We start from the raw sequence: 25504 nt of genomic DNA, 5'->3' as shown, positions 1-25504 counted from the left end.
ATTCAAAAGATGTTTACTTAAAATGGTGAGAACCTCTCAGGTTCGATTACATAGATGGAAGATTGGTTAGTTGGCGCTGGATACCTTATTGATAGAGCCGCGCAGGTGGATAAGCAACCGCCCGCGATTTGCCATCCCAAGATAGGCCGCGCGGGGCTGGTTCAAACAAGTTGCGATCAGATCACCTCCGAGCATGGACTATCGGACCCCATCCAGAACCGCAAGGGATTCTCGTTCAGAGTACACCAACCCTTCTTCTTTTTCTGAAATTGTATCTACCCTTGTGTCTCCCAAATCCTTTCTTTTCAGTAACCAACGCCCAAAAGCTTCGACTCAACAGACTTCCGTCACAACCAGAGGTACCATCTCTTCTCAGACGATGGATAAGTCGCAGCAACCCAGCTCTTTCCAGCAGCTGGAAAAGGTGTGTGAGACTGCTTCTATAACCGCATGGAATATTGTAAAGGGAGGCCGGTACTAACTTCTGCTTCGTCTCTAGCTGGGTGAAGGTACATATGCTACAGTACGTTCGATCCTCCTTCCGCTTCCCCGCCTGCGCATCTCATTCGATTCTTCGCAGTGATATTAATCTCAATATTCGCAGGTCTTTAAAGGACGCAACCGCCAGACCGGCGAGCTGGTAGCGTTGAAGGAGATTCACCTTGATTCGGAAGAAGGAACACCATCGACAGCCATTCGAGAGATCTCGTTGATGAAGGAACTGAAGCATGAGAGTATTGTCTCACTTTATGATGTGATTCATACGGAAAACAAGCTCATGCTTGTGTTCGAGTATATGGATAAGGATCTGAAGAAGTATATGGATACGCGAGGCGACCGAGGTCAGCTGGACCACGCCACGATCAAGTCATTCATGCACCAGCTCCTCAAGGGCATCGCCTTTTGTCATGAGAATCGGGTTCTCCATCGAGACCTCAAGCCTCAGAATCTCCTCATTAATAAGAAGGGTCAGCTCAAGTTGGGCGACTTTGGCCTGGCCCGTGCTTTCGGCATCCCTGTCAACACCTTCTCCAACGAAGTGGTGACACTGTGGTATCGTGCTCCGGACGTGCTGCTGGGCAGCAGAACGTATAACACGAGCATTGATATCTGGTCCGCCGGATGTATCATGGCAGAATTGTATACCGGCCGTCCTCTGTTCCCCGGGACGACCAACGAGGACCAACTGCAGAAGATCTTCCGCCTGATGGGCACCCCTTCGGAGCGTTCGTGGCCCGGTATCTCTCAGCTACCGGAGTACAAACCCAATTTCCACGTATATGCAACACAAGATCTGGGACTTATTCTGCCTCAGATCGACCCCCTCGGACTCGATCTGCTGAATCGAATGCTTCAATTACGGCCAGAGATGCGCATTAGTGCAGCGGACGCACTGCAGCATCCTTGGTTCCATGACCTACCTCAATTACAGGCTCAGTTGCAGCAGCAGCAGCAGCAACAACAACAACAGCAACAGCAACAAATGGCTGGAGGTTACGGAGGGATGGTCCCACCACAACAGGCATACTAAATGTGTCACCCCCGATCAAATCGTCTCCTCTTACCTCTTTTTGCTCCTGCTGAATTCATATTTGCAAAGTAGGCACAATGAGATGATGGTTATAGGTTCAAAATGCGGCAGCGTGGCGTTATACCCGAAGAAGGACATCAGTGCTAATATTGGCAGCTTTTGACGTTTTGATAGCATGTTTGGCTTTTGCAAGAGACAAAGGGAGCCGACTTGTAGGGCATTGTGAATAGCGCTTTTGTGTTCTATTTAAAGCTTTACCTCTTTCAACTACTGTACTAAATGGTGTCTTTGAACCGCCAGTACACGGATACGCTTATTTTTGCTCCGCGGCGTTATCTGATACGTAGACGTCGCAAAGCGCAAGCTGAAGAAAAAGACCACTATAACCGGACAGTTGGGTAGTTTTTGATAGCTTCGAAGTTTCGCCAACCCCTTGCATGGTTAAGAGAAGCTGGTTATTCTATCCACATTTGAATAGAAAACTAGATCAGTCCACCACCCCTGTCCACAAGTTCAGCTGGGTGGGCCACGATAAGTGACCTTAACATAAAGCATTGACTGATCCACTCCAGAGATAGATACTATGGAGTACGTATCCGGCACTGATCGTCAATTTTCCCCTTTGTTCTAAGATGATGGATGAATGTGCACAGCCTTCATCGCTGAAAGAAGCTTGTGAGGCTTGACATGCATAAGATCTGGGCGCACTTCTTTTTTCTTTTGTTTTCCGTGTGTCTTTCGCTCTGCTTCCCCTTTTTACTCCCCATGGAAACAGTCTTTATTCAGAACTAGTTACTCCTGACGATTGAGGATCAATTCCTTGTGTTGCTTCTGTGAACGAGTTTTAGGTTTGCCAGGGTTTGAATAAGGAATCATCCAGTTCGTATTTCCTGTGCATTAGAACAAGACTACCAAATCTTAATACGAGAAAGGTACAGAGGACAGACTCCGGGATCAACCTCCCCGCAAATCTCCCATGCTCCACCGGGCCACATGGAAGAAGAATGAGAAAAGCAGCATATGCTTAGCAGCCGAATCTCTGAATTGGCATTGGTCGAGTCGAAAGAATCTAGAAGACTGAATCGTTTCATGCTTTGTTCCGGCTCCGTTGGCGACAAGCATTCCCTCTGCTATTATTGGTAGCCCTCGAAATTCATTATTATTAGGTATCGAACATGGTTTGTCTTCCTTCGACAAAAGCATGTGAGCAGGCAATAGCCCCCTGCGGAGCAGTGGCTATATTAGCCATAAGGGCCGAGTCCTGAATCCTGAAGGGACCTGTCGAATATTGATTCGACAAACTCTAAACAAAGTCTTGATACTCACTCACACTTATGGAGTAGGTTTCCCAAGAAGTCGATTCGCCTCCATCGCCCGAGTGTGCCACAGACTCTGGTGCGATCTTGGATCGTACCTATTACTGTACTCTCTTCTCCGTCTTTTCTTCCTTGGCTACCCCTCTCATTCCTTTTTACCTATTTTCCATTCCTTGCATAAATCTGTGAAGATCCTTCGATAGTGGTCAGTCTGATCAGCATGTGCTTGGCGATATGTCGCTCACACAGCGAGAATTGTTCGCCATATCGACGACAGAACGCATATGCTCTGCAGTCTCTCTCGCTGGCACAAGTATCATAGTCATCTCTTTCCTCTCATCTAGATCCTTTCGCAAGCCGATCAATCGTCTCGTATTTTATGCGTCATGGGGAAATATCATGGCAAATGTAGCCACGATGATCTCTCAGTCGGGCATCGCCTACGGGACAAGCAGCTGCCTTTGTCAGTTCCAGGCGTTTCTGATTCAATGGTCAGTAGCTCGGTCAAATTGCCGGTATCTGGTGCTCATAACTCATATACTGATGGTTGCTGTTCGCATGTCGCAGGTTCATGCCCGCTGATGCGTTGTGGACTCTTGCCATGGCATGCAATGTCTACTTGACATTCTTCCACAAATATAACTCAGAACAGCTGCGACAACTCGAGTGGAAATACGTGCTATTCTGCTATGGCCCCCCCTTCATTCCGGCATTCGTTTATTTCTTCATAGAAACCGAGGCTCGGGGAAAGGTTTACGGCTCAGCCATAGTAAGTGCAACGTTTGTCGTAGGGGAATCAGTCATATACAGAGTCACCCTCTAACTCGTCGTCGCTTAACAGCTCTGGTGCTGGGTGTCGCGCCCTTGGGATTTTCTTCGCATTGCGGTCTTCTATGGTCCAGTCTGGTTCGTCATTTTCCTGACATTTGCCATTTATCTGCGTGCTGGCAAAGTGATTTTCGAGAAACGACGGCAACTCGAGGAGGCTGAGTGTCCGGAGTCTTGCGGCGAAATTGACAGTCCTATGGAGCCCGCTTTTTCCAAAAAGACAGAGATACACGTCACCAGCGAGATCACACATTCTGGAAGTGAATCCAATCGATTGACCATCACGAGTGCCAGCCATATACCGCATCGATACCTCAGCCCATACTCGCCCTACTCCGTAACCATAGAAGGTGGCAGCGCGTCTGGCAACGACGAGCATGTGCCAATGCGGACGTTGAGAAGCAGTCAGCAGGATCCATACGCTCAGCGTCGCGCGACGGCGAGAGACGTGAACTCGGCCGCCTGGGCCTATACCAAATATGCGATGCTTTTCTTCATCGCACTGCTTGTCACATGGGTCAGTTCACCATCAGCAGCAGTGGTGTCAGTAACAGACTTGACTAATAATGATACTTGGAATAGGTACCCTCCACGATCAACAGATTGTACGCGCTGATCTATCCGCGCAACTTCAACTTCGGCATGAACTATACGTCCAGTTTCGTCCTTCCGCTGCAAGGGTTCTGGAATAGTATCATTTATATATCGATCTCTTGGCCTGCTTTCAAAGAGGCTTTTGCGAAGATCAAATGGCGAAATTCCGTGCATAGAGGCCCATCCCAACACATAATTACTGGACATGGGGCTGTCGGAAGTCTCCATTCGCATGGGAACGACAGCACTCGGGCGTTGACGGGTTAATCTGTTTTGTATAGTAATGGCTGCCCGCATATTTTCTGTAGTTTGATATTGTCTTTTGTTAATGCCATAAAATCCATGTCTGGTCCTGTGTGCGAACAGAGAAATCTATGTCGGACGGACCGACGTGTGGATATCTACACAAAAGTCACGTGTCTATCACGTACCCCTTCCTCGTAGATTCAATGTCCCACACCCCACATTCAACATCGCTCGGACGGACCAACCTGTTTGCAAGATCACAAGAAGAATAATCGCATCGAAGTGAAAATGGCAGAAGATACTCAATCTACCAATGCCAATCACCCACGACAAGCAGCTTCACCTTCCCCGCCTCCTCCGGCTCCTGTCCCTCTCACTCCAGGACCACGCGCGTCGCGTCTACAGCAAGTTTTCGGCCAGGCCCTCGCACGAACATTGCGCGCAAATTCATACGCGAATTTTTCAGGGTGCTTTCCGACACCTGCGAAACATGTCCCTGCTAGTCTGGAGTCGGTATGGAGACAACTGAACGCGAAGCTCGAGGAGAGCGCGAAGGCGGAGTTTGACGATATCCTCCATGAACGTGATGCAGTGAGGCATCTGAATGAGCTCGATCGGCTGGTCGGGGAGGCGAGGCATAGGAGGGACAATGGTCAAGGCGAAAGTCGTGTAGCGTATGTCTCTAGTTGCTGATATACGGGTTGTTTCTCGGTTTAGTGGTTTGCTAACCATTTGATACTGGATATAGTCCGCATACCTTAACCCCGGACGAACTATATCGCGCGCATCTGACACCTTACCTGCAAGAAGCCCAATCATCTTTGAACGCGAGAATCCAGGCAACCGAAGCTGAGAACGCAGAGCTAGCCCAACATATACAAGGCCAAAGAGCGGAGATCGAAAGGCTACTGTCGAGTCTCGAGTCTATTGTCGCTGACGTAGAAGGTGCTGCGGCTGCAGCCTCGCATTTCAGCAAAGAGAATGACCTTCGCCAGGAGGCATTCAAGATGGACGAAGAAGTCAAGGCCAGGTCAGAGATATGAACAGGCTCCAGGGGGCTGTACACCTTGTACAAGCGACAAAAGGTTACTTTTCTGATTCATGAATGGGTGCCTATGATCGGTTACGACAACAAAGTCTCCATATCCACGGGAGCCAACAGACCGTCCTCCACCACGTCCTGAGCAACAGCTGTCAGCTCTTTAGGGGCGGCCGCCTTGAGCTGTTCCAGTTTATCCTTCTGGCCTCCCAGAGCGGCTGCGATCGCCTCTTTGCATGTCCCATCTCTTGTTTCTTCCATAGCCCCGTCTCTTCTTGCTAGGGCTGCAGCGCCTCGATAATACGTTTGAGCGTTTTGCAGTAGTGTCGAGGCGTTTTGTCCCGCTACGGCGTACTCCCATGGAGCCAATCCGAGCCTCCACCTATGCATCTCTACGTCTCCCCTGGCCAAATGAATTTTCGGCAGGTTGTTTGCGTCAGGGAGTTTCGAAGCTTTGGTCAATGCGTCCAGTGCAGTTGATAGCGATTGCCATCTCAAGTGCAATGATTTCGCAAATGCCTCGGCGTCATGGGAAGGCGGGAGGTCAGTGAGTGCAGTGTTGAAAGAGGTAAGCGCATCAGCTTTACTGCAAAGACCGTCCGGATCGGTAGATATGTCCAAATCTGGTCCAAAGGCACGCGTGATTTCTCTGTGGTATGTCTCGACCTCGATCCTTCCGCTGCGATAGACCAGCTCGTTCAAGGCGCATACAAACCTGGCTCGAGCCAAAGACGCCTCATATTGTCTCTCTGACCCCTCGAGATACACCGGAATCCTCTGCAGGAGATCGGAAGAGTACTCTTCAACCCAAGCAAGTCCCACTCCGGGATTAAACGTGAGCAGGTTGCTGAGTGTAGTGAGGGTATCCAGTTGCGCCACGGCCGTATCAACGAGAGTGTTCTTGGTCACTGGCTCAATAACTGCAGCCCATTGCTCTTGCGGTTCTGAAGGATCCGATTGGCCTGCAATATCCATAGCCTCTTGAGCCTGCTTCATTTCCTCCTCAGGTGGACCCATATACCCAGATTCCATCTGCTTCAATTGCTCTTGCATTTCGGTGTACCGCAACTCTTGTAGCACGAGACATCGTTGGAAAAGTTCTATGGCCTCTTGAAGAAGCTTGATTGCTCCCGAGAGCTGTTCATCGGATGGGTGTTTTGTGTCGGTAGCTGCTTCCGCAAGACTCGTGAGCACTTGCGCGTTGTTGAAGAGTGCATCTGCGTTGTCTTGTTCCAGATTGAGGGCCTCCCTATGCGACCGTAACGCTATCTGCAAGGCATCCAGCAATGGAGTTGGTAATTGGGCAACTAATTTAGGATGTTGGGTGATTTCATATTGGAGACGTGCTCTAAGAGCTGTCAGTATAGAACGTATGTTCTCCCGTTGAGCATATCAATGGAAGAGCCGTCTAGCTGCTCAGCGGAAGGATTGTTTGCTTCAGACATACTTATTATAGGCCAGGTCGAACGCCTTAGGATGTTTTTGCAAGCCTTCATCATAAATTGCGATTGCTCGCATGAAAAAGCGCAAGGATTTGGCAGCATCGCCAGCACGCCATTTCTCCCCACCTTCTTCCTGTTCGACCCCGGCTGGACAAGATCAGACGAATTAGGGTAACATTCGAGAGTAGGTATGGACTAGACTGTACTCGGCGGACGGGCACAGGATTACCTACCCGCTAGAAATTCGTCAGCAGTCTCTGGCGCCTGTTGGATATCAGCAGTTGCATGGTTGTGCTCCATATGATTGAGGATACAACTACTCGCGCTTTTTTCTTGGATTTAGCTTCCTTCAAAAAAGCCTTGGGTTTCGGCATTCCGGTGGATCATGCAGGGACGATGTAAGCAAGTTGGACAATGAATGCGCCACTTTTCGTTGGTAAATAACCAAGTGTAAATTTATTAGCGAGGTGTTCTCGAGCTCGGTTGCTGGGTCAGACGTTTTTCTTCCCATTTGGATGGAGGGGCCAAGATTTACGGGTATTGCTGTTATTATGATGTACCGCCTTTAATACCGCTTGGGTTACAGGCACTTTGATGCAAAATGTCTCGACAATTTATCCATGGATAATACGACACTGGCTCTTGCTGGAGACCTTTTTCAATTTCATGATGTGCTCTACAATCGTTGTATATCCCTCCTTGTTGTCTCACAGTACTGGATACACTCAATAGAGCATAGCGAATAGCCAGTGGGCATTGTGACACTGAAGTAGCCAAATTGCAATGCAGAGTACCGAAATCATGCACTTCTATCAATCTTGCATCATTATTGACTGTGGCAAGTACAGACCATATGGAACATGTCCACATGTGGATATCTGATCCACTGGCTTAAGAGCGATATCCGGGGTGGAAAGAAGTATTGTAGCGATGCTTTTCACTATGATATCATGGTTGTAGCGTAGAGTTTATATAGAGCAATAGGTTCAACCTCTTACGACATACCTTCCTTATTAAATTCTGGTGCGACACCATGGATAAAAGAAAATACACTAGATGATTGGAAACCTCAACGGATCATCTCGCGTGGCAGTCAGGACTATCAACTGGATGTGGCACGTGGAGAAAACCTTGGAGTAAAAGTACCGAAGTACTGGATGGCCTCACCCTAGGTAAGGTAATCCTTATGCCGTCACCATTACAACGATGGCTAGAGCATGATCATCAGTCCGATGTTGGAATATCTTTTCTTCACCATAACTAGAGTCATGCACTGAAGCTGATGCAAAACAATCTCCTGCAGACTAGAAGATGGGGAGGAGGCTTTCAAACAGGTGATCGTGTCTTGCGCCCAACAGTGGGAAAACGAGCGCAAAAAAATCAGATAAAAATCCGTTGAAATTGTAGGCTGCCGCGTATGGGCTGATTCTATTCTTCCATCAGGGATGCGCCTGGACCTCATACTTGATATGATGCCTCCGATTTCAAAATCGCCTTAATTTTTGAGTTTCCTTTTTGGAAAAGTTTTGCAGCGCATTGATCTACATCTAACTTCTGGGTAATCATATGCAGAAAGCTAATGCCGACCTGGGTAACTCCGTAGATATCTTACAGCTTCGGAAGTGCCTTAGTACTGTAAGTTGACTTTCTCTCTGCGCCCCCCCTTTGACCCACTCGGCTCATCCACTTTACTCATCCCCAGCTCTCCTGAGTTCTGAGTTCTGACTTCTGACTTCTGGCCTGCCTGTTCTACGAAGTCCCCTGGTTTAATATAATAATAACCAGCCAGAGTACGGAGTATCCCATCCTCATACAAACTCCCGGAGATCATTGTCATCCCACAATAACCCACTCTACCCAGGGTTTCCGTCTCGTTTAGATCGGTTGTCACTGAGCAGCGCACGAATACCTGACTGCTTAGGTTCCTAGGTATGGGATCCTTACCATTACTTTCTGGTTCTGTCAATTAAACCCTCCATACCGGAGTCTCGTCGTCCCTTTATGAGTTTTTACTATCAGTAATGATAATCAGTCATATATTTTCCTCCTTCTGCCTCTCGCTCTCTCTCTCTCTATCTCTTATCCCTACAAGTCATATCTATTTTCTTTGTTTCCAGTTTACATTGACTGACTCGCGCGGCATTCAAAGAAAATAGTGCAATCCTGCGAAGTCTTTCTCTTTTCGACCAAGAGAGCAATACACTAGTATCTACTCCCTCAATTAAACAACCCACAATCCAAACCACCAAGAACTATACCATCAGAATGGCCAGACAACCCTCATTGGACTCGGAGCGACCTATCATGGCCAAATCTGTAAGTTTCTTTACGCTTTTCCATTTCTGCGTGTTGTCTCGCCTCGAGGGAGTCGTCTAACCCGGCGCAGAATCGCACGTCCAAAAGATTTTCGACCGTGAGCGGTAGCCCATCACTTGCACCATCGGAACAGACCATCGGAAGCCTACCTAGTGGTGATCCCAGACTGGCTGAGTTCAACCACCTGCGCGATGGCCTCGAGCGTCTAGAGAACAAACCCCTTCTGAAACAACGTTTTGTCCCTACACCAGAGAAAAGCGACAACCTCAGCAAGCTGGCCCTTGGTGCAAAGGTGGAACGCGCACTGGGGCGACGAATGACTGGTCAAGATGCCGTCATGCGGAAGCCCGTTCTAGATGAGAAGGTCGCTGCTTCGGAGACCACAGCAGCTTAAGCTCTTCATCCGAAAGCCCTGGCTTTCCCTTTTCGATCTTCTCCCCTCAGATCGTTTGTATCCGAAGCTTGCTTTTGATATGCCTGCGCTATACGCTTTGGCCGTCTGCCACTTTTTCATGACGAAATCTGTAAACGAGTGTGATACCTGTTCTCTACCATATCATGTCCAACATACCCCCTTCTTTTTCGAATCAGTTTGTTTGACGCGTTCTCTGGTGTTTACGATTGTTGATTGATTGTTAGATTTTTGTTGATTCATCGTATTCTGCCCTTCTTCTCCTAATCTTTTCTCATCTGTGCTTGTATATCCATGTCATGGTTGATGAGCGACTATCTTTGAGACTGTCAATAGAACAGATGTGAATGGCACTGTAATTATTCCCTCCGCTTTGTTTGTTCTTCAATGGACCTTCCGCTGTGCATATAACACTGAGTTGTCATTGAGTGAATGAGCTCATATATAAAACACGATTACAAGCGCCTATATAGCCTAAAGCGTCTGTGAGGCTCATTCAATACAATACTATCACGACTCCGTGAGTACTACGGACTATCATCAGGCTGACGGAAGCGGAGCGCACATTGGGAAGGCGGTGAAGCAAGCACTGAAACAGATTGGGGCACTCTTTTTTCTTTGGCTGTGAAGAAGGCGAATTTGCACTCCCCCAACTAAGCTGGACAAGACAAGCAAAAAAGCAACTTCTTCCATCCCGGGGCATCATCATCCTCACCATCCACCCACAACTCATTCTTATTTAGCTTCTCTCCGCAAGATTTCTTCAATTTCTTTCTTCTCCAAACCTCCCTCGGCAGACTCCTGACTCTCTTCTCCCTCTTCCCTCCATTGAGCTTTCAATCTGTTCACCTTTCGAAATCCTTCGTTGCTTTTCCCAATTGACGTCTAATCGCCAACTTGATTGGAAATCGCACAGATTCTTCTCCGTTCTGCTTTATTTTGACCACCACATACGACCACCTACAGAACCCGTCGCAGTACTCTTTTTCCTTCTTCTTTGACTTGCATCTGAGCTACTGCATTTATTTTCTTTGCATCTAGCATTGTGGGTATCCATCATAACTCCTGGCCTTTTGTCAAATTCCCATCCACCAAATACATTATTATCTAGTCTGCTCGTTACTAACCCGCAATTCCGCAATCAACAGACGAGCCACGAAGAGGAAAAGTTATCTCATTTTAGATTTCTTCCTCTTACTTCACTTATTGTCGCCTTTCGTCGCATAGAAGCTTTCTGCCATTGTCCATATACTTTTGGCCTCCCAAGACCTCTTTTCCAACTCGTCTCCCACCACAGCATCTTACACAATGTCCGACACGACCCAGCCTCCTATGAACGGCAACTACCCCGCGCAACATGCGTATCCTGACTCCTACAACCACGCCCATACTGCCGTGACCAGTGTGTCCAACTTTCAACCAGCGCAGTCATCTACCCCCACCAATGCCCCTCCTAACGACCAGAAGAATGGAATATCCAAGGATGAGGTTGGGTGGTACTTCGTTGAGCAGTACTACACCAACATGAGCCGTAGCCCGGAGAAGCTACACCTCTTCTACTCCCGGCGGTCGCAGCTCGTCTTTGGTACCGAGGCAGAGTCGGTTCCTGTCGCAGTCGGCCAGAAGGTGAGTTCGATGCGCCTCGGACTAGTTGCGCCCTAAGAGCATTGCTAATTTGACTACCCATCCGCGTAGGCAATCAACGAGAAATTCAAGCAGCTTGACTTCCAGGACTGTAAAGTTCGTGTCTTGAACGTCGATTCTCAGGCATCGTTTGACAACATCCTGATTTCCGTCATTGGTGAAATTTCCAACAATTCCGAGCCGTCCCGGAAGTTTGTGCAGACTTTCGTGCTCGCCGAGCAGCCCAACGGCTACTATGTTCTCAATGATATCTTCCGGTACTTGGTCGACGAGGAGGAGGAGATTGTAACTGAGGAGGCCGCTCCGGCTGAAGCCCCCTCCGCTGCCGCAGCCCCTGCTGAGGAGCAGGTCGCGGAGCCTGCTGAGGAACCTGCCGCTGCTGAGGCTGCACCTGAAGTGACCGAAACCCAGGTCACTAACGAAGCTGCTGTCGCTCAAGTGGACGAGAAACTTGAGCAGGCCCAGGAGAATGGCGAACCAGCACAGGTCAACGGAGCTGCTGCGGAAGAGCCGGAGACTCCGCAAGAAGCTCCTGCCCCAGTTCAGCCTGAAGCTGCGGCGCCAGAAAAGCCCGCAGCTCCTCAGCCCACCCCAGCTGAGCCTGTGAAGAAGGAGGCTCCTGCGCCTGAAAAGGAGACCGCTACTCCAGCAAAGGCTGTTCCCAAGACCTGGGCCACCATTGCATCCAAATCTGGGGCTTCAGCTCCTGTTGTCCCTGCTATTCCCGTTGCCCCGCCTAAGCCTACTCCTGCTCCTGCCGCATCTCAGCCTTCCCCTGCTCCTGCCCCGTCTCAGCCTGCTCCTACTGCTGCTTCTACTCCTGCAGCTGCCGCCGCTGAAATCACTCCAGAGCAACCGACTTCCACTGACGGTGCTGGCTGGCAAACTGCTGGTCACGATCATAAGAAGACCCAATCTCGTACCGCCGAAGAGCAGAACGTCCTTGCATACATCAAGAATGTCAATGAGAAGGTTGATGCAAGCTTGCTCAAGCAGACTCTCTCTCGTTTCGGAAAGCTCAAGTACTTTGACGTGAGCCGCCAGAAGGTATGTTGACCATTGACTTTCAACGCTTTGAAGATAATCCGAACTGACCTGACTGTTTTTCGCAAAGAACTGCGCCTTCGTTGAGTTTGCGGAGCCTGCCGGTTACGCAGCTGCCGTTGCTGCAAACCCTCATCAAATCGGATCCGAACAAATATTCGTTGAAGAACGTCGTCCCCGCGGTAACGCTTATGGCGGCAATGCTAACTACGGTGCTGGCCGTGGTGGCGCAGGTCGTGGCCGCGGTGACCGTGCTGGCAACCAGGGCCGTGGTGGCTTCCAGCGCGACGGTCGTGGCGGCTTTGCTCCCCGTGGCCGTGGAGGAAACGTGAACGGCAAGCCCCGCAACCAGCCTCAGACTGCTTAAAGGGGTCTGTTGAAGATTCTCTTTTTACCTTCCACGATTCTTAACCCTTCCTCCTGGTCCAAAGCAGCATATCAGGTTGAGATGCTACGATGATTCCAGGGCATGTATTACTCACATCTACTCATAATGACATCCATGTGTTATGTGGCCCCCTCTATCACACTGCATATTAGCGGTTGGAAAAGTTCTTATGTCATTTCCTCACTGGGAAGACTCCTTTTTTCCCGGTTTCTTTGGTCATTTGATATATGACTTCTATTTCCTATCATTGTACTCTCATGACCTATTTTGCCTTTTCTCTTTGCCTTTTCTAGCATAGCGAGCTCGAAGGCCAACACTGTTCTGATTGTCCTCTACTTATTTATCCTTTCACTAGTTCGAGTGCCCTTTTTTTCCAGATGCGTGTTTTGTTGGTCTATCTTCTCGAGTTGATGAAGTGTAAATGGATGATTTATTCCTGTCTCCATGGTTTGATATGCTTATCCGTTCATTGGGGTTGCAATAGGTGGCGAGCCGGTTCACCAGTGAGGAATGGCCTTGGACTACATAGCTTACGAGTCGAGAGCAGGCCAGGTGTGCTCTCGCTACGAGCAGCATTGGCCGGGTGGGTAATAATAATAATGGATATTCCGCCATTGTTGAGCCGATGCTTAAGGTAGAGACCTTGACTAGGTACAAGACGATCCCTCGTTTAGATGATCATAAAATGTCCTTTCCTTGTGGTCCATGCTGGACATGTCAGATGGCTGTACAGAAGAGTGTTTCAGATGCCCAGTTATCTGTTTTCTCGATGAGTCTGACAGGTCAGATGAAGATGCAATTTGCCCGGGTAAACCCCCAGACAGTCCAAGCAACAGAGCAGAATCTGTGAAAGTTCTTCAGGCGGCAAGCTCTGTTTCCAAGGAACCTAGTGGCGATGACAGTCTTGTTTTCACTGTTAGAAAGAGCTTGGTTTCACCAAAGGACCATGTGTACGGAGACTCTGAGGAGGACAAGCTGTTTTGGGGGACCTGGAGAAGCGGTATACAATGCAGCCTTGTGATTGGTTCCGCGAGTGTCCAGACAGTGGAGCGGAACGTTCTAGATTAGGAGCCTGAGGCAGTCAGGCAAGTCAGAAATATAGAATCGCTGAGATGTGGTCTCAGCGGACGGGGAAGTTCGAAAACGGAATCAAGAGAAAGCCAAGATTGAGATGAAAGAGGATGCGGATGAAGCTTCTAGATCCCCTGATACCATCAGCAGCCTGATTGACAGGGGCAAAGAGAAGCTCCAGCTCGTCAGAAAGCGCTGGAACCTTGTTGGAAGCTCGACCAGTGGAACAGCGGACAGCATGGAAGTTGCTGGATTGCCGTAGAAACACCACATCGAAATTTTGTCTCCCTCAGCCCAGAAAACATTAAGTCGGCCATCCCCCCCTTCAGCTATTTTACTTCTCTCCTCAGTCATATCTTGTTCTCCAATCTTCAAAAGTCTCACTCTCAAACCTATTTCCTCTCTCCCCTTTGACTCCTTCGCTTCATCTCTCTGCAAACGTTTGCTTACCTCTCCACCTACCGCTCTTTCACGAATCCACCTATTTACCTTTTATGTAAGTCTCCTCCGTTGCCCCTCAGTTTGGACAATTTTTACCCCCCCAACTGCCTCAGATAAATAGAAGTTGAGATTCTCAGGCGGCCTAGCTAACAATCTGTCAAACATCAGAATCCATATTTCTCATATCTCGCTCTTCCTCCGCCATCATGTCTTCTGAAACCTTTGAATTCCAGGCTGAGATCTCTCAGCTTCTCTCGCTGATCATCAACACTGTCTACTCCAACAAGGAGATTTTCCTGCGAGAACTCATCTCGAACGCCTCCGATGCCCTCGACAAGATCCGCTACCAGTCCTTGTCGGATCCTACCAAGCTCGACTCGGGCAAGGACCTCCGCATCGACATCATCCCCGACAAGGAGAACAAGACCCTCACCATTCGTGATACCGGTATTGGTATGACCAAGGCTGTAAGTTTACTCCGGCATTCTTGACTGCAGTAATTAGATTGACTGACATGTCTACATAGGATTTGATCAACAACCTCGGTACCATTGCCCGTTCTGGCACCAAGCAGTTCATGGAGGCTCTCTCCGCCGGTGCTGATATCTCCATGATTGGTCAGTTCGGTGTTGGTTTCTACTCTGCTTACCTTGTTGCCGACCGCGTCACCGTTGTGTCCAAGAACAATGATGATGAGCAGTACATCTGGGAGTCTGCCGCTGGTGGCACCTTCACCCTCACCCAGGATACCGAGGGTGAGCAGCTCGGCCGTGGTACCAAGATCATTCTGCACTTGAAGGATGAGCAGACCGACTACTTGAACGAGAGTCGTATCAAGGAGGTTGTTCGCAAGCACTCCGAGTTCATCTCCTACCCCATCTACCTCCACGTCCTGAAGGAGACTGAGAAGGAGGTCCCTGACGAGGAGGCTGAGGAGACCAAGGAGGAAGAGGATGAGGAGAAGAAGGCCAAGATCGAGGAGGTCGACGAGGAGGAGGAGGAGAAGAAGAAGGAGAAGAAGACCAAGACTGTCAAGGAGAGCAAGATCGAGGAGGAGGAGCTCAACAAGACCAAGCCCATCTGGACTCGCAACCCTGCCGACATCACCCAGGAGGAGTATGCCGCCTTCTACAAGTCCCTCTCCAACGACTGGGAGGACCATCTCGCTGTCAAGCACTTCTCCGTCGAGGGTCAGCTTGAGTTCCGTGCTATCCTCTACGTTCCCAAGCGTGCTCCTTTCGATCTCTTCGAGACCAAGAAGACCAAGAACAACATCAAGCTCTACGTCCGTCGTGTCTTCATCACTGATGACGCCACCGACCTCATCCCCGAGTGGCTGGGCTTCATCAAGGGTGTTGTCGACTCTGAGGATCTGCCTCTCAACCTGTCTCGTGAGACTCTGCAGCAGAACAAGATCATGAAGGTCATCAAGAAGAACATTGTCAAGAAGACGCTTGAGCTCTTCAACGAGATTGCTGAGGATCGTGAGCAGTTCGACAAGTTCTACTCTGCTTTCAGCAAGAACATCAAGCTCGGTATCCACGAAGATGCCCAGAACCGCCAGACTCTTGCCAAGCTGCTCCGCTACCAGTCTACCAAGTCTGGTGACGAGGCCACCTCCCTCGCCGACTACGTCACCCGCATGCCTGAGCACCAGAAGCAGATCTACTACATCACTGGCGAGTCTATCAAGGCTGTTGCCAAGTCTCCCTTCCTTGACAGCCTCAAGCAGAAGAACTTTGAGGTCCTGTTCCTGGTTGACCCCATCGATGAGTACGCTTTCACTCAGCTGAAGGAGTTCGATGGCAAGAAGCTGGTCGACATTACCAAGGACTTCGAGCTCGAGGAGACCGAGGAGGAGAAGGCTGAGCGCGAGAAGGAGGAGAAGGAGTATGAGAACCTGGCTAAGAGCCTCAAGAACATCCTTGGCGACAAGGTTGAGAAGGTCGTCGTGTCGCACAAGCTCGTCGGCTCTCCTTGCGCTATCCGTACTGGCCAGTTCGGTTGGTCCGCCAACATGGAGCGTATCATGAAGGCTCAGGCTCTGCGTGACACCTCCATGAGCTCTTACATGTCCTCCAAGAAGACCTTCGAGATCTCTCCCAAGTCCTCTATCATCAAGGAGCTGAAGAAGAAGGTTGAGGCCGACGGTGAAAACGACCGCACTGTCAAGTCCATCACCCAGCTGCTCTTCGAGACCTCCCTCCTTGTTTCCGGCTTCACCATCGAGGAGCCTGCCAGCTTCGCTGAGCGCATTCACAAGCTCGTGTCTCTTGGTCTGAACATTGATGAGGAGGCTGAGACCACCGAGGAGAAGGCCACCGAGGAGGCTGCTCCTGCCGAGGCCACCACTGGCGAGAGCGCCATGGAGGAGGTTGACTAGACGGTTACGCTCTAATGTAATATTTTACGACCTTTTTCAACCCTGTTCCAGCGGTATTTGCATCAGGACTAATCACTGAACGATATTGCTTTCTTCGATTGATGGGAACGGCAGGAGATGGTATATCCTGAATGATGATGGTGATTTACAACAAATGGCGTTCTTGAGCGTTCTTCTTTTTACTCAAGGTACTTCGACTTTGAATTTGGTTCTTAATGTTTCTTCGTTTGAAGATCGTGAGAGCGTTTTCAGTCAGGTAGACCAATAGTTCATCGGAATAAAAGCTTTATTCTCGTTCACTTGCATTCATATTCAATACCGTAGAATATTGGTCTGCGCCTGCAGAAGTTCTTGGATTCGACCTCTATCAATGAATGGCATGGAATTTCGCTACGCTCTACGAAGAACCAGCCCGCATCAAGGATAGCATACATGAGCCCTACCTAGGACTGCCTATAAGAACAGGGGGTCACGATGGTACATACGTCTTCCGGGAGTAGATGAGAGGATATGTAGCACCACAGAATACAGTGGATATGAAGTTTGGACTGGCAAGGTGAAATGCGTTAGAAGAACTGACGACCTAGACACCCCAAAACACCGAGATTTGCTTCCCATACATCCATGTATATGTATATTGAATAGAGATGCCAAAGAAGAAGAAATTGGTTGATGAAGACCAGCGACCATCAACAAAGGACATGAAAACAGAATCTGACGCCGAATTACGGAAATGGATAAGTGAAAAAGGAATCGTTTGGATCAATCGTCCTTTGCATCGTTATTGTCGGTCAGATTGTTTCGAACGTCATGAAGTACTGGATGTCCTTTCCAGCCAGCTTTAATTGCAGATGCTGCAACAGTCAAAGCGCCACTCAGACAGACTGCGTGATGATAGTCCCCAGGTTTTCGCAAGCAAGAAGGCAAGCCCTCCCACTACACCGAGGCTCCCAACGATCTGGACAATCGCCCACCCTCGTTGTTTGAGGTCGTCGGACCACCACACAATACCCAAGGGATCATGCGTACTTATACTGGTAACTCGATATTCCATCTTTTTGCCATCTTGAGTGCGGACGAACAGGCGACCGCCTGCGTTATCCATAGGAAGGCGAAGTCCACAAAATCCGGGGGTTTTTGTAATCGGCACCAGTGAGCCATCCACAACACACTCCCCGAGCCTTTCGGTGAGCCAGACGGCCCTTTCTCCTCTGGCCAAGGCCGCATATCTTTCTCGTTCATTTTGAAGGCTTCGCTGCAAGTCCGAGGCCCACTTGGCCAACTGTACGCGGGCCATCTTCTCCTCACGTTGTGTATAATCCGATATTCGGGCCATGGTATAGCTGGGGAAGCGTCCGCTAGGCGGAGACGTGATACCCTCGAGATAACTAGCAGAGAAGATTGAGGAGGTACATCTGGATACAGTACTCTGGCCGTCAAAAGGGTTGGTGCTGTGCCGTGAGACCTCCCATTGCTGTCCTTGGTCATGTTGTCTCTGAACAAGCTTCTTAGCAGCAGAATGTCGGATCCATGCCATGTTGTCGAGATCGAACAACCTTTGTACAAGTAGCGAGAGTTCGGAGGGTGCCAGAGGCTGCACATAGTCTGGGCTCATCAATATGCTAGCATCCATGACGTCTTCGTCATCTACTTTCGCGGATGAGACGGCGAATGGTGAGTGACTCGAGAATCCGTCTGCCGCCGCGGAAGTTGCATCCCAAAAATGGAAGGGTTTTATGGACGCCATCTGGGCTTTCGCGTGAAAAGACGATTTGAGAGTCGCAATTTGGTCCGGAGTCAGTAGATCTGACTTGGATATAAGGGGAATAACATTTGTCCAGACGCAGAGCTTCCTGATGCACTCAATATCCGCGGCAAGTGTATCTGGAAGGTCAGCACGATTGTAGCAATGGAGGTAGCTTGATGTAGACCACTTACTCTCCGAGATCAGGTAGAGAACAGCGTCTACTTGTGCTCCGCCGTTGCCAGCGAGTAGATTTTCGAAATCGGTGTTAGAGGAATTCACGGCCGTCGTGGCCCGCAGGAGCTGTTGCTGAATGTGATGAATAATAGCATCAGTTTGTCCAACTCTACTCAAGCCGTTGCCCGCAGTATCGACGAAGCATAGATTTCGTTCAAGAACAATATCGCCACTGCTCTTTCTCCTCCGCAGAACGCGAGAATCCTCCAGATCTGACCACCACGGAGGGTATGGTTTGGTGCTAGCGTAGATTTCCGAGATCACCGCTGCTGTAGTTGGGGGCTGCGCGCGAGCTGACAGGTTTGAAGGAGACGGTGAGGGGAAGGGGTCGACATGCACGATATCTTCACAAGCCTGTACTATAGATTTGATGAGGGAGGTTTTCCCGGACCCTACTCGTACGTCAGATGCAACTCAGCCAATACTCCGGATCTCACTTTTCCAGAAGGCGAGGCGACTTTCACTTACCGCAAGCGCCAGCTATGAGCACTTTGAAGCGGCCCATAGTCTTTCCCCGATCTGTGAATGGTCTCCGACTAGGCATCCTGATGCTAGGCATGATTAGCTGGGATGTACTGTCGAATCCAGCCGAATTCGGCGCTTCACGAGCATCATTGCCCTCATCCTCGGAGCCCACCGCGTGGCTGCTGAGATCGTCTGTGATGGAAATGTCGTCGAGGTGCTTCATGGATTGATTAGACACAGACTTCGGGCTGCTGGGAAGAGAGGAAGGTTCGTCGGGGTTGTGCGGGGTTAGTGGACGGGATGAAGCACGATCTGACGGCGGCTGCAAAGAGACCTCTGTCCGAAGGGAGTCGAACTGCCTGATGGTAGATCTACGACGGCCGAGTGCTGGCGCATCCATGCCATTCTCATCCTCACTGCCGTTCTCATTCACGTCGAGACTGATATCAGGCCGTAAATCCGCTACAGCTGAGCCGGAAGAGAGCCTATCGCTAGTGGATCGATCGAATATGTTCTGAGATGAGGATATGCTGGCCTCTTGAACAGAGTCCGCAAGACTCTGGACTCCATACATATACTCTTTCGAGACATTGGAATCTTCGAGCGAGAGCTCCTCCGAGTGGGATGTATGACTGCGGGCCAGGAAAAAGGTGGCAGGGGCGGTACTGCGGGGATCGGTCCACGGCTGTTCGATGGAAGACTTGCGGGATCGAGGCATGGAGACCTCAGGCACAGGTGGTCTCATGATTAGTGGAGACTTGGTGATTATACTGGTAGAAATGCTCGGTCCCCTTCAAAGGGGATGATGGAACATGGTATGGGGGGGGGCTTTTGCTGCTACTGGGGGAGGTGGAGGCTCCAAAGAGATGAGCTCATTCTCAGGGTGATTGATTGTTGAAATTCTTAGGTACGTAGAGAAATACCTTAGATAGGGTAATACCTAAGGAAGGAAGCGGTAAGGACGGAGGTATGCAGCTGTCTGGCTGTCCGAATACCTTCTGACGCGGACGAGGTTGATGACCATTGTGCCATGTCATGTCATGTCATGTCATGTTATCATCTTAGCCTAACAGTTAACTACCCCGCAATTTGGCTGGAGTGACTTTGTAAGCACTTTACTCCATAGTTAGTTAACTAGTTAGTTAGTTGACCAGCTTTGGATGGTTATGTAATCCACGTGACTCCTCCATCGTAGGAATGGCAGCAATGTACCTTAAGTTTTCTCATACTCTGCAGCAGAAATGATAGCTTCAAGTTGGGTGATTCTCAAGTATTGGTTATTATTTAGCAACGGATCATAGAAACAGTGATCAGGTGATCAAGTGACCAGTCCTTGAGTCACGCCATAATTCTTTACTCAGTACTTCAGCATCTTCAGATAGATAGAGGCTTGTAGCCCAAGGAAAACGATACGTATCTGCCACCTCGCGCTACGGAGAGGTACAGGGGGATATGAAGCCTTCTAATACTTAGCATTGAGGATCTTGCATAATGATCAGCGATCTAGATACTAACCTAGGAGAGATTCGGTAGGTAGCCCGGTCACCCTTAGTGAAAACTACTAAAATTCTACTGGTAGCTTCGGAGGCTTCATTCGTCTTAACGAAATAGCTCAAGGTAGTCGCGCAGTAGAACTGAAAACTGCCCCGTTAATGTGATTTTGTTTGAGTCGTGATGGGCCCTGGTAGCCTGATTGTTCCGAGGAATAAGAATACAAAGGATTCAAGTAGACCTGCCCCGGTTTACCTTGACATAGAGATACGACCTTTTTTTGTATGATCAGGTGCATGGACACCCAATCATTCATATTATAATTGTTTTTATTATTGCAGTTGGTAGTCAAGTGGTAGTCTGACTTGCACAGGCCACCTTGAGCAAACTGCCTAGATCGTCTAGAGAATAATCCACAAGCGCACCTGCCGCTTTTAAAATCTGGCGAGGAAAGAAGAGCTGAGGCTATGCTTGTTTAGGAAAGGCAATTCACAGATTAGGTTTAGTCCCAGAGGGGATATGTGATAACTGATAACACCACTACATAACACCAGAGCAGAATCTGGATCCATGGATCCATGTTCTGGGCTTCTCCAAAGGGAGTCATGGGGGCGAGCGAACCTGATAGGTAAGTCTGGTGATAGTCAAGGAGTTCAGCAAGTAATAAGCATGTTGTTCCTCTGTGAAGTACAGGAATATCAAAAAAAGGTGCTAATGCTCCATTAACATGATGTTGTTCGGGAAGAAAATCATACTCAGGCTTGCCACTCATTGAAGCCCCCCGAGAAGACGCCGATTGGGGAAACATGGATCAACTTTTCGGTATGAGGGAAGGCTGGAAGTTTACGGAGAAAAACAGGAAGTATACTCGGTATATCATTAAATATGTCCCATGGGTCAAGGCCAAAGTAGAATCTTCATCTGGATCTGACTTACCAGCAGCCCTCTGATAAAATCGGCACCTTTTATTATGATAAACCCATCCTCATCCTAATAAGTTTTCTCCTCGTGGCTGGAGCTTAATCAGCGGAGAATATCCTGATTTCTTGATGGTTGACCAGTTTCTTTTCTTTTTTTTTTCCTTCGTCATTTCTCTGCCCTTGACGCAGAGTTTCTCCATAGTAAATTGGCAATATTCATGTTACTCTGTGGATACTTAACGTGCGGAAGGGTATTTGGCTTCAGTTCTAGAATCGCAAAACCAGGTACATAGTAGTAAAATGGCTTGCAGGTCACCTCCCCTAGTAAGAACCTATCCGAGTACTTTCTTACTGCTTCGTACTTTTTATTTCGCTTATATCCGACTAATAATAAGACAGGAGTACCTAGTTAGCTACTTGCCTTAGCTTGTCCTCTTGTTCATCCTCTTGGGCTTTTAATATACTCTTTCTCTTCCGTGTCAGGATGAAAAAATAATGGTATTACTATTGTCATTATTATTTCTGTGTAGTGTTATTTTTCTCTTGTTTCCGTTTTCTACTTTTTTCTTGAACATTACCAAATCCATCTTAATTGAATCATTTGACTTTATAGAGATCCCGAGCAGCTGAGCAGAACCATTATTATGCTAGTAGTACTCCGCTACCCATAGTAAATTCGGCTCCATCTCTTTTTCGTACCTTTTAGCCGATCGCTCTTCCACTCTTTTCTTTACGAGATGCGGACGCTTTAGTAGTACTTGGTTCCTAATAGCAGTCAGACTTCTTTTTCCACACCCCCACCACCACATCTCCTCCTCGCTCTCATCCTCTTGCAATTTGTCGACCTGATCAGTTTCTCTTTCATCACTCTACCCATGATCTATCTACGACTCTACCGTCATGCACACCAATTTGTTCTGTTGAAAACTTGACAGCCTTGTCAATCTCCGACCGGCCGTTCGCCAGAGCAGAGTACTTCCTCCACTGTGCATTTTGTCCCGCTTTCCTTACCACTACATTGCAATCCGAGGCTCTCCTCACTCTTTTTCCTCAGTGAAGGTCAAGTCACCATTCAGCGTTGTTTGACCTCATCGTCCATATTCTGCAGTTTCCAACATAGAAGAGAAAGAATTCGAGCTGGGAAAGACTCAAAGCGAAAGCAACCGAATTAGATCACGATCGCTTCTTCTGCACCTGCCCGTACCAAGCCATCATGGACCAGGACAACTCGATGGCATGGCCGGGGTCCCTTCAGGAACAATCGCTCATGGCTGCCTCTGGTGAAGATGAATTCACTAATTTTCTAGAGTTTGGAATGCATTTCCCCGATCTGGAGGGGCACGGACCAGGCGAGCGACAGCTACAGCCTCCTCGTTCTCTCCCCGCCTCGGTGTCGATGATGCCTACGACCACTGCTGAGCAGGAACAACTGGTCCGCATGGACACAGACTCCCTTCCCAGCGCTCACCCGTCTTCATCCTACAACAATCGCATCATGGGGGATTTCTCGTTTGACCTTTCCAACCACAACCAGCAATCTCAACCTCAAGGTCAAATTTCCTCGTCCTACACCAGTGCTCCTGTAACCCCAGCCTTCTACAACCAGGAACTTGCACAACCTCAGATGTACCATCATCCTCAACAACCGCCGCAGAAGCAGCTGCAGCAACAATCCCATCATGGACTGCCTACCACCTCGCAACCCTACATTCCCCACGGCCAGGCGATCATTCCCCCTACTCCGAACAGTATTGAGCTTCAGGGTAATGCGGCACGATATCCGGCCCAGGTGGATGAGAACCGCGAATTGTACGACCGATACCCTCACATAAACGAAGAGCAGGTGAGACTAAACCCTCCCGGGGCGTCCTGCTCTCATTGTGATGGGAGCGCACAGGCTAATGCATGCACCCGCATTGACACAGGCACTCTACACACCTCTCGTCTCTCCCGCCATGACACCTTTAGAAACTCAATTTCGACTGCCCGAGTACACAATTCCCGGGGAGTATTTTACCCCCCTCACATCTCCAGCTCTTGAGGCCCAGAACTCCAATGGCAATGGCTATCCGTTCCAGTCGGTATCCGAGGTCGGTTTTCTGCACTCTCCTGCCGACGCTATCCCCGGCTCTTCTGCGCCTTCCTCCCCTGGCTTGATGAGGAAACATCGTCGCCGGCCATCGACCACTAAATCGTTTTCCTCACGCGCCAAGAAACAACAATCGCCATCTGTGCGCCCACAGACACGAAAGAAGTCAATGCTGAATCTCAACTCCGACGAAGTTCTCAATGGTCTCAGCCAAGATCAAGGAGTCTCCAAAATACTGCCTCACGGTGTGAGTGGGCTTCGCCAGAGCAGCAATGAGAGCTCCGACCAAGATTCTGTATCGCCGGAACCCCTTTCGGAACCATTGATGCCGCCGCCTGCCCTGCCCACTGCGCGAAAGTCCCCCGCCATAGTGCCACAAGCCGACCAGTCGCAAACGAGCACTCCGGCAACCCCAGCAATGTTGATGCGTCTTCAACGGCCGCAGCCCGCCGAGAATCCAACGGGTCAATTCAATGGCCAAGCAAGGCTCATACCCACAGAATCTTATGACGACGTCATGGAGGATGTTATGCTCCCGGAAGCTGCCAACCCGTCATCAAAACTCTCTCGACCTCAGGTCGCACGCATTGATACCGCCATGAAGTCAGGCTCGGCTACACCAGTTACATCAGCGAGTATCACACCGTCGTTGGAACCCAAGTCAGCACCAGTTATGGATCGGAATCCTGGGTCCATTGCGCCGAGCCCACGCACGGTGGCCATGCCTTCACCCAGCGGACCGATCGCGAAGAAGTCGGACACGCCTAAGCTTGGTCCGATGGGGAGGAAACGGCAGAGCCTGAGCTCGACGCACGCCAGTCCTAATTTGCGACCCAAGATCAGTCCTAGCATTCAGCCCTTGGTGCATGGCGAAGGTAAGCAATGTCATCTACCCTGCTATTGTTCCGATGATCGGCACTAACCAGAATCACGTATCCTTGCAGGCATTTCAAGCGAAACCTCGGCTCTGTACTTGGCGTCCAAATCTAACTATCAGCATATTCTGGACGGAACGCTACTGCCTGGTGTCTCATATCCCGAAACCTTGGCTGAGAATCTCAGCTCAAAGAGAACGAATCACAAGCTCGCAGAGCAGGGCCGCAGAAACCGAATCAACAACGCCCTCAAGGAAATCGAGTCTCTGATCCCATCCGCGTTCATTCAGATGAAGCACGCCAAAGAGAATGTGGCCAGTCATGCCAAAAATGACAAAGAAAAGGAGAAAGAGAAAGCCGGGGCACAAACAATCAGCAAAGCCAGTACCGTGGAACTGGCTATTGACTATATCAAGGCCTTGAAACAGGAATTGGAAGAAACGAAAGGAAAGCTGGTCGCTGCTGAGGCTCGAATAGGAGAGAATGGAGCCGCGAAGGATGAAGGCTGCAAAGCGGCCACGGTATCCTCACCGGAAGACGGGAACTCGAAGAGCTCGAACGGCACACAGGGCTCTAGTACGGCAGAGGCCGCTGTTACTAGCACGGAAGCTACTGGCTCGACATAATCATGCATGGGACTTGATCGCCACAGAAATTTTACATTCTCCCTACCAGCGGCTGGGAGCATGGTCACGCGGTATGATGGGTTACGGAGCAAATCTGTTAGCAACACAATAGGCTTAGACATGCCAGGAGGGAACAAAATAATTGGTTGACCAGTACGACCACCTGTATAGTGACACTACCTGGAGTTCAACATCCGTCGACCACGGATGGGCGTTATCTTTTGTCATCTGGTGTGGCATTTGTCTTTGTATGTTTGTCGGGTGTGGTTTATTTGCTCTTCTTCATAGGCACTTTTACATGTGCTACCTCTCTTTGCGCTGACTTTCGGTCAGCCATGCCATTCCATCATTTTACGACTGTA

General features: G+C 49.4%; 9 protein-coding genes across 9 annotated transcripts, besides 7 other annotated features; 7 read left to right on the top strand and 2 right to left on the bottom strand.

Moving 5' to 3' along the window:
* Positions 1 to 379: 379 nt before the first annotated feature.
* NFIA_037990 (cyclin-dependent serine/threonine-protein kinase phoA) lies at positions 380 to 1531 on the top strand (the record flags this gene model as incomplete). Its single annotated transcript, XM_001266121.1, has 3 exons — positions 380 to 424; positions 500 to 523; positions 605 to 1531. 3 exons carry the CDS (start codon positions 380 to 382, stop codon positions 1529 to 1531), a joined length of 996 nt encoding a protein of 331 aa, XP_001266122.1.
* Positions 1436 to 1482: a microsatellite.
* Positions 1532 to 3246: 1715 nt separating the features above from the next.
* On the top strand, positions 3247 to 4536 carry NFIA_037980 (putative cAMP receptor-like protein; the record flags this gene model as incomplete). Its single annotated transcript, XM_001266120.1, has 4 exons — positions 3247 to 3338; positions 3415 to 3616; positions 3689 to 4192; positions 4258 to 4536. 4 exons carry the CDS (start codon positions 3247 to 3249, stop codon positions 4534 to 4536), a joined length of 1077 nt encoding a protein of 358 aa, XP_001266121.1.
* A 267-nt stretch (positions 4537 to 4803) lies between these two features.
* On the top strand, positions 4804 to 5558 carry NFIA_037970 (PMF1/NNF1 family protein; the record flags this gene model as incomplete). Its single annotated transcript, XM_001266119.1, has 2 exons — positions 4804 to 5189; positions 5264 to 5558. 2 exons carry the CDS (start codon positions 4804 to 4806, stop codon positions 5556 to 5558), a joined length of 681 nt encoding a protein of 226 aa, XP_001266120.1.
* Positions 5559 to 5638: 80 nt separating this feature from the next.
* NFIA_037960 (uncharacterized protein) lies at positions 5639 to 7370 on the bottom strand (the record flags this gene model as incomplete). The annotated part of the gene is made up of 4 exons (XM_001266118.1): positions 5639 to 6902; positions 7002 to 7143; positions 7230 to 7260; positions 7317 to 7370. The coding sequence occupies 4 exons, from the start codon at positions 7368 to 7370 to the stop codon at positions 5639 to 5641; spliced, it is 1491 nt and encodes a 496-aa protein (XP_001266119.1).
* Positions 7371 to 9261: 1891 nt separating this feature from the next.
* NFIA_037950 (uncharacterized protein) lies at positions 9262 to 9706 on the top strand (the record flags this gene model as incomplete). The annotated part of the gene is made up of 2 exons (XM_001266117.1): positions 9262 to 9312; positions 9383 to 9706. The coding sequence occupies 2 exons, from the start codon at positions 9262 to 9264 to the stop codon at positions 9704 to 9706; spliced, it is 375 nt and encodes a 124-aa protein (XP_001266118.1).
* A 1326-nt stretch (positions 9707 to 11032) lies between these two features.
* On the top strand, positions 11033 to 12779 carry NFIA_037940 (NTF2 and RRM domain protein; the record flags this gene model as incomplete). Its single annotated transcript, XM_001266116.1, has 3 exons — positions 11033 to 11350; positions 11420 to 12415; positions 12483 to 12779. The coding sequence occupies 3 exons, from the start codon at positions 11033 to 11035 to the stop codon at positions 12777 to 12779; spliced, it is 1611 nt and encodes a 536-aa protein (XP_001266117.1).
* Positions 12098 to 12172: a microsatellite.
* Positions 12165 to 12206: a microsatellite.
* Positions 12780 to 13067: 288 nt separating the features above from the next.
* Positions 13068 to 13091: a microsatellite.
* A 1427-nt stretch (positions 13092 to 14518) lies between these two features.
* Positions 14519 to 16695, top strand: hsp90 (chaperone Hsp90; the record flags this gene model as incomplete). Its single annotated transcript, XM_001266115.1, has 2 exons — positions 14519 to 14779; positions 14839 to 16695. The coding sequence occupies 2 exons, from the start codon at positions 14519 to 14521 to the stop codon at positions 16693 to 16695; spliced, it is 2118 nt and encodes a 705-aa protein (XP_001266116.1).
* Positions 16696 to 17536: 841 nt separating this feature from the next.
* NFIA_037920 (uncharacterized protein) lies at positions 17537 to 19886 on the bottom strand (the record flags this gene model as incomplete). Its single annotated transcript, XM_001266114.1, has 3 exons — positions 17537 to 18579; positions 18634 to 19068; positions 19145 to 19886. The coding sequence occupies 3 exons, from the start codon at positions 19884 to 19886 to the stop codon at positions 17537 to 17539; spliced, it is 2220 nt and encodes a 739-aa protein (XP_001266115.1).
* A 281-nt stretch (positions 19887 to 20167) lies between these two features.
* Positions 20168 to 20198: a microsatellite.
* Positions 20172 to 20195: a microsatellite.
* A 66-nt stretch (positions 20199 to 20264) lies between the features above and the next one.
* Positions 20265 to 20289: a microsatellite.
* Positions 20290 to 22765: 2476 nt separating this feature from the next.
* NFIA_037910 (phosphate-sensing transcription factor PHO4) lies at positions 22766 to 25142 on the top strand (the record flags this gene model as incomplete). The annotated part of the gene is made up of 3 exons (XM_001266113.1): positions 22766 to 23395; positions 23478 to 24516; positions 24586 to 25142. 3 exons carry the CDS (start codon positions 22766 to 22768, stop codon positions 25140 to 25142), a joined length of 2226 nt encoding a protein of 741 aa, XP_001266114.1.
* Positions 25143 to 25504: the final 362 nt, after the last annotated feature.

The sequence above is a fragment of the Aspergillus fischeri genome, genomic scaffold (genome assembly GCF_000149645.3).
Source record: "Aspergillus fischeri NRRL 181 1099437636247 genomic scaffold, whole genome shotgun sequence".
Lineage (NCBI taxonomy): Eukaryota > Fungi > Ascomycota > Eurotiomycetes > Eurotiales > Aspergillaceae > Aspergillus > Aspergillus fischeri.
This window is presented reverse-complemented; position numbering and strand designations above follow the sequence as displayed.